The sequence below is a fragment of the Lutjanus erythropterus genome, chromosome 12, assembly GCF_056507025.1.
Source record: "Lutjanus erythropterus isolate fLutEry1 chromosome 12, fLutEry1.hap2, whole genome shotgun sequence".
Lineage (NCBI taxonomy): Eukaryota > Metazoa > Chordata > Actinopteri > Lutjaniformes > Lutjanidae > Lutjanus > Lutjanus erythropterus.
Genome location: NC_139328.1, coordinates 22159042 through 22167117, shown reverse-complemented (window position 1 = coordinate 22167117; position 8076 = coordinate 22159042). Strand labels below are relative to the sequence as shown.

At 38.6% G+C, this 8076-nt stretch overlaps 1 protein-coding gene across 1 annotated transcript; it reads left to right on the top strand.

Moving 5' to 3' along the window:
• Positions 1-347: 347 nt before the first annotated feature.
• Positions 348-7566, top strand: ftr67 (finTRIM family, member 67). The gene is made up of 7 exons (XM_084732005.1): positions 348-1675; positions 3463-3558; positions 3726-3959; positions 4048-4207; positions 4292-4393; positions 5778-5876; positions 7142-7566. The coding sequence occupies exons 1-7, from the start codon at positions 1079-1081 to the stop codon at positions 7207-7209; spliced, it is 1356 nt and encodes a 451-aa protein (XP_084588131.1). The 5' UTR covers positions 348-1078; the 3' UTR covers positions 7210-7566.
• The last annotated feature ends 510 nt before the right edge of the window (positions 7567-8076 follow it).

Here is an 8076-nt window from a genome sequence, read left to right as displayed (position 1 = left end):
AAAGTTCATCCTATCTTATCTTATCTTAAAACATAAAGCAGCATTACAGATTAAAACTACCCACCAGTATATAAGGTAGTTAAAATGAGCTCCATCTTGCCCAGTTACAACTGAGATATTGCTTGCATGTTAATGCATTAGTAGGCTAATAATAATGGCCTGTTGTTATAAAACACTCTGGAAATGGGCCATTTATTAGCTTCAGTACATTTTTCTGATATGTACAATTTTTAATGCAGGGGTTTTACTTGTAATGGAGTTTTTTTTTTTCTCCTTTCTTTTCTTTTTTTAACATTAGACATTACAACTTTGGCTTAGGGATAGGATTAATGTTTCTTCCACCACTGTGTAATACAATAAAATTAATATAATAATAGCAATAATAATACATTTCATGACACTCAGGGTCAGCTTACATCATATGAAAACATCACCACAGTAACAGAATATACAATTATCATAAAAAACATACAATCAACCACAAAGCAAATGTAATAAACCATCATACTAACGTACATTAGAAAAAAACATAGCACACAAACAAAACACGGCATATAGAGACAGACTAATGACTAATCTACACAAAGTAAAACAAGCATAATTTTCTCCCAATTGAGTGATTATTTTTCAAATATTTAGTATCGTTTAATTTACATCATTCTGAAATTAAGTGTTGTTTTAAAAATTAAACCCCCTGCTACCATTTCCGGTATCTCTCTGGCCAGGGCGTGTCTAGAAGGGAACGCTTGATTTGTTAAATACTCGCGAGATTTGTACGCGTTGTGTCTTAGTTGTGCACGCTGCGTAGATTAATTATGTTTTATAATGTAACAACGTTACTGGTGAGATCTGGGTAGATTTAGGGTTGAATACACTTGTTGACAGGTTGTGGAAGGATCACGTTTTGAATTAAAATGATTACTCTCGCGAGATCTTTGGCGGGTCTGGAGTTCCCTTCTAGACACTACCTCTGGCCGCGCCCCCTCCTGTCACTTCCTGTAAACAAAAGCAGCAGCTGTCTGTCAGTTGGTTCCTGCGTTTTCTCTGAGTTTCTACCCTCTGTTCAGTGTTTTTGACGATGGCTCAGGCCGGTGTGGTCCTGGATAAGGATCAGTTTAACTGCTCAATCTGTTTGGACGTGTTGAAGGACCCGGTAACCATCCCATGTGGACACAGCTACTGCTCGGACTGCATACAGAACTACTGGGACCAGGACGACTACCTGGGGATCTATGTCTGCCCACAATGTCGGCAGAACTTCAACCCGAGGCCTGCGCTCGCCAGAAACACCATGCTGGCTGATGTGGTGGAGAAATTCAAAAACACCGGACTCCAGGAGGCCTCGACCCCCACAAACCAGAGTCTGGCCGAGGCGGACGACGTGGAGTGCGACGTGTGCACCGGGAGGAAAAACAAAGCTGTGAAGTCGTGTCTGGTGTGTCTGGCCTCGTACTGTGAGCTCCACGTCCAGCCTCACTACGAGTCCGCTGCCTTCAAGAAACACAAGGTGGTGTCGGCCTCCAAAAACCTGCAGGAGACCATCTGTAGCCGCCATGACAAGCTGCTGGAGGTGTACTGTCGCACCGACAGGCAGTGTATCTGTTACCTGTGTCTGACTGATGAACACAAAGGACACGACACAGTGCTGGCTGAGACCGAGATACAACAGAAACAGGTAATCTAATCATCTGATTGAGTCAATGCAAGGCTGCTGATCAACACAGGACTGTAACACAATGCTGGAGTATTACTAAGTACTGTACCTAAGTACAAATGTGAGGTACTTGCACTTTATTTGAGTATTTTCATGCCACTATTTCAGAGGGGAATATTGACCTTTTAACTTAATTACAGTTATGTGAGGAGCCTGACCAATACTGGATGTAGTGGGCCAATACTATACTAGCTAACTGGTATTTTTAACAATTATAAATAACTATAAATTAGAGCCCAACTGATATATTGGTTGACCCATATATTATTGGACAGATATTGGCTTATCACAGCTATATCAGTTTATATTGGTAATGGCGTAAATGTTGACCAATATGTGTTGATTTTTCTTTCTTTTCTTTTTTTTTTTTTGTTACAAGGATGTAATGCCATTATCATTACATTTATAATTATTAAAAACACAAGTTTTATTACCCTGATATCTTTTTGGACAATAATGCTTATTAGTAAACAATAAAATATTCTGCTGCCAATACATAACTGTCACAAATGTTAACCACTTTTAAGGGATTTAAAACAAACATGTGTTTATATTGGCCTACATTCTACATTTTTCTGTTACCTAACAGTGGTATCGGTCCTCAAAATGCAGTATCGATTGTGCCCTATCACAGATACAGTAGTTTGGGGGAAATTTACAGTTTTTCTCATTTGGACAGGCTTTTTTTTAAATGTACTTGGTGTAGCCTGAATTTATATCAAACGGCAATATGAGGCCATCTTTGCACAATTGTTGAGTGTCTGTGGGATTAAATAACATAATCACAATCCCACAGACATGATTTGAGTGAAACCAAGCAAGTAAACTAAGGGGGATGCGGGATGGGAGCCTTTTTTCCAAGCTTTGTTTGAGGGGAGGCCCACAGTATCAGACTTTCAAAACTCCTGAGTCCAAATGGCAAGAAAATCAGTGAAATCAGTTTCCTTCAGTTTTCACAAGTAAAATAAAGGATTCACAACTCTAACAAGGATTTTAAACAGCCAAGTACAGCGGTCTTTGATCTTGAACAAAAGCCATTAGATGGCCATTTTTTTTTTCTTTTTGTTCAAAAGCTGCAGGGTTTGCCCTGCCGTAATCACAAAATTTAACATCAAAAATACAACTATTTGGGAGGCTGTGAGTCCACTGCAGCGGCCGTGGGTTCGATTCCTGCCCATGGCCCTTTGCCACGTGTCATTCCCCCACTCTCTCTCCTCATTTCCTGTCATATCTTCAGCTATCCTGTCATAAAATGATAAAACGATATGTAAAAAAAAGGGAAAAAGTGTTGTCTAAAAGTACAATTATTTGAATAAAAATCTCCTCCTTTTCATTTTAACTACTGTATACTACTGTATCTTTGCTGGGAAAATGGGACGGACTCGTTTTATCTGATTTCAAGGAGAGTTCGAGCAGGTGGCAGACATTAAGAACAGCTGTATAGAATCATTTGCTTCTTCTCATTAGGGCATATAGAGACATCAGTATTAAACTGAGACTGTTTCCTTATGAGTTAAACACTCTGTGTAGAAGCTTAAACAGTGTCATGATGTTTACTATTATGTCCACAACCTGTTTCACAACTCAAAGAGCTGTAACACCTGCCATACTGTCCCTTGGGGTTTAAGCGATGATGGACACAATCTAACAAGACAAAATATGGTTTAATGTGATCATAAAGGTACTCAGCAGGTCTCCATGAAGTGAAAGTAACTTTAATTCACATTTTTCCTGACATTTTTTCTCAGAGGCAGCTTGGTGACTTGAAGCAGAACTCTCACTTGCGAATTCATCAAAGGGAAAAGGAGGCTCAGGAGCTGAGACAGGCCATTTTCTCTCTCACTGTAAGTCCATACACCCAGTTTGGTCTCATGTATAAATGCAGTAGATCCCAACAGATGATAAAAATGTCTCATCTTACCTTTAAAATTGCAGAAACTCAATGATTCTTCCTCTTGGAGCAGCAGGCTTCTCTGTGACAGTCTACATGTTGCTCTGTGTCTCCCTCCAGCGTTCTGCTCGGGCAGCAGCCGAGGAGAGTGATGCCGTCTTCACCGAGCTGATTCGTTCAATCGAGCTGAAGCGTTTTGAGGTGCGAGAGCTGATCAAAGCCCAGGAGAAAACGGCAGTCAATCAGGCTGAGCAGCTGCTGGACAAGATCCAGAAGGAGATCGCTGAGCTGAAGATGAACGAGGCTGAACTGGACAAAGTGGCCAACACTGAGGACCACATCCACTTCCTGCAGGTAACACTGCTCAGATTTGACAGATTTCTAGGACAGTAGCTCACCCTGCACACTTTTAAACCGTTGATCACTGTGTTTGTCTTTCCAGAGCTGTCAGTCCCTCCATGCTCCACCTGTGCTGTCAACTCTCCCTTCAGTCACTGTTGACCCCAGTCTCACCTTTGGCCCTGTGATGACAGCTGTGTCCGATTTTAAAGGACTGTTGCAGGAGGTCTGTCAGGGAGGATTTGTCAGCATCTACGAGAGAGGTAAATACAAAGGGTTAAAACATATTTTGACCTAACAGAAACTCTTTTGTCACCTCTGGCTTATGTGATTTCTCTCTTTTGTAGTGAGAGATGTAGCGATTGTAAGTCCTGCGAATCCTGCTGCACAGCCCGATATGACACAGCCCGGTGACGGTGAAGCAGCCGCACAGATGGGAGCAACACTAGGTGAGTCTGTGAACCTGCTGATGATGAAAACGACAGCTTTTTACCATTGACACATTCAAAACCAACTTAAATGCTAAATGTGAAGGTAAATGCATCTTTGATCACATTTAAAGACCCCTTGTCACATCCAAATCAAGCATCTAAGAATAAAAAAGTTACATGTGTTGCACAGACTGTAAAGCCCTTTGAGGCTTTTGGGCTACATAAAAAATTGACATAGCTGCAACTAACAGTTATTTTGATTACATTTTTGTGATGAATTAATTTATTGTAGGGCTGATGAAAAACGTTGATCACTATTTTCCGAAGCTCAAGAGTCCTTTAAATGTCTCGTTTTGTCCAAAACCTGAAGATATTCAGTTAATTGTTATAGAGAAGTAAAAAAAACCCAAAAAATATTGAAATTTGAGAGGCTGAAATCAGAGAACAAATGACTCAGTGGCCCAGTACCTCAGCTGATAGAGCATTAGCCTCATGTACTGGGTTAGCCCAGGGGTTAGGCAAAAAATTACTCAAAGCAATTAATTGATTCAGATTAAAAAATCAATTAATCAAAATAGTTGACGATTAATTTAATAGAAAATGAATAATCGATTAAGCAGTTTGTCGTTGTAGCTCTAATTAAGTGTTTAGTCTAAAAAATATCCAAAAATAGTGAAAAAATGTCCATCACTGTTTCCCAGAGTCCAAGGTGTCATCTTCAAACTGCTTGTTTTGTCGAACTAACAGTCCAAAACCCAAATATATTAAATTTACAATTATTATTATTTATATATTTAATTTTTTTTTTCTAGTGGAATTGGTTATAATCAGTTTTTGAATGTGATTTTAGCAAAATCTGCCTGAAAAGTCTGTGTCCAGTCATTTTAGACCTCTAACCTTATGTAAAATACATACTGTATGTAGAGTTAAAATATTTAGTTATTTTCTAACTGGTTAATCCATTCATTCATTTCTGCTGTTTATCCAGGTGTTAAATGATTAATTGATGATGTTTGATGATGTTATGTGTAATTGTTATAAACAGCTGGGAAGAACTGACAAAACAAGGTATTATTATCAATAACTTAGTCCACTTAGTGAATAGTTCCTGGCCCTGTTTTGTCCAACCTGGTTTACAGTGATGTTTTTCATACTTTGATTGAATTCTCTGTGATATTAAAATGTCTTAAATGTAGCTTTTTGAACCCAGTAGACACCCTCTTTGTTTACGCATCTGATCCTAACCACATTATCATGCAGCACAAACACCTTCGTCAACTTGTTTGTGTACAGAAGAGTTTGCTGAATCTGCACTGGTGTAAAGATGACCGCGCTGCAGATTCTCATAGATTGGACCGCTGAGACTCTGCAGTAAGTGTGTTTGTTGTTGTTGTGCTTACAGTGATCCCTCCAGCTGGTCTAGACCAAAGGCCTGTGAATCCTCTCAACCCTTTCCTCACTCCAGGACCTGCTGTGCCCACCTTCGCCTTCTCACCATTTGGTAAATATCAAAAATTAAGTATTTCAGCAGTAAGCAGTGTGCAGAGCCCACTTTGCATTTAAATGAGCAAACCAAATATGAAGCATATCACAAATGGCATCATTTTAGTGACAGAAAAAAACAAACAAATTCAGTACAATTACAGTAATGTATTTTATGCAGTGATGTCTGAGGCTAAACAGTATTGATGAATGTGAGCTCAGTCTTTGGCAAACAGGTCAATGTTGCCCTTTTTATCCAATGTGTTGTGACAGCTTATTAATCATAATAATAATAACCTAATTATAAACCACTTATAAATCATTTATAATGATGGTATTAATGTAAGTGGCACCTAAGGTCTTTTATAGTCAATTCAACATTAAAATGTCAATAAAAATTAATCTAAACAAATCAAAATATTAACAGTGAAAATAACAAACATGTACAAATAATACAAATGTATCAAAATAAAAATAAACATGGGTATGCAGGATATATACTGTTGGTTAGTTTAATCTACATCATATTATATAGGTTGCTTATATCTTTACATTTAAAATCTGTATCTGCAGAGTAACTATATCTTTCACAAAATGAAATTAAGAATGTAATAATTCACTTCTGGCTTTCTGTCACATTGTAGGAGTCACATTTACCTTTTAGAAACCAGCTGAAGACCTCAGACTATCCCCTTTTGTGCATAATGAATCAAAATATCTGAGCTGAGCATGAATATGTTATTTTACTGAAACACCTGTAAACTGATCGACTGCATCTGTCTTATCTTGTCAGAACAGCTGTTTCCTCCTCTGTGCTGTTCTGTGTATCTGTCACTCTTTTGATTGTTGATTTTATGTTCTGATAACTTTGATCTGTAAATATTCCCTCCACTCTTGTTAAAGCATGTCAAATGATAGAAACTTGCATAGATTATATATGACACTACATCTTAGGAGAGACAGATATGGCAGATATTTAAAGCCTTTAAAGAGAATTTTTTTTTTTTTTTGGTATTTTTTTAACCTTTTTTCGCCTCAGGTATTATTTTTGTTATCCAATCATAATGTCATATTTAGTGTGTGCGGTTTCATTAATAATACAGCAATTACTGAATCTGAAATGGCGACTCATAGCGTTGCATCTTACCGTTGAAATGATTCTGTTTATCATGTGCTGTTCCTACCCAGTGCAGGAACATATTTGTGACCTCTCCTCTCACATAACCTGTAACTCATCCTCAGGGGGCTGCAGACTAATAATTCCTCTTCTGTCTGTCTGCTCAGGCTCCAAACTGTCCTCAGGGTCCAGACAGAGGCACCTGCAGCGACGCGCTCACCCCCGGAGGAAGTAGACTGGAGTGGACATCGAAATCAACACTTCTCATGCACCTGCACGGGCTGAATGTCATTATACCTCAGTGCTCTCTTCTCCTGTTGCTCTCGCAAATCTGTACTGTACATTTAATAATTCAGCTGCTGGCATTCATTTAATTGCTGTGTTTTCTCCATTCAGCCTTTATTTGCATTTGCATTATAGTGCAAGTACAAACAGACGTGACAAAAGTGCTAATAAGTGCCACAGAAGATCACATTGACAATGCATTTACTTTAAAGGTATAGTTTGGATTGTTTGAGGTGGGGTTGTATGAGGTACTTATCCATAGTCTGTGTATTACCTACAGTAGATGGTGGTTTGCATGTCGTCAGTTTGTAGTGTATGCTATTTTCAGAATATTTTACTCTACCCTCCAAACCAACCAAACTCCATTTGCAAAATCAGTAATTTTACTTCACAGAACTCTGCATCAGTCTGTTTGTTCGTTTGTGTTATTGTGTGACTTTGGTGTTTTAAAGAGTTAGGTTGGAATAACCAAAATCACACAAAAACATAAACAAACTAACAGACTCAGGCAGAGGTAGCCCAGCACCTCCTGTGTTCTGCAAGGTAAAATTGCTGTTTTTGCCCGCGTAGTCTGGTTAAGCAAAAAACAACGATTTTTGACTTATATAAAGGCGGTTTTCCATCTGAAAACACTGTCTGGCATCAATGTTAAGTAGCCTGACCACCATCTGCTGTAGGTAATACACTGACTATTGATAACTACCTCATACAATTCCTCTCTAAAAAATCTGAACTATCCTGTTAAGTATTAAGCAGCACAAAGCAGGTTAGAACTCACTACATCTTACTTCAGTATTTCCAATTTGAAATTGACTTG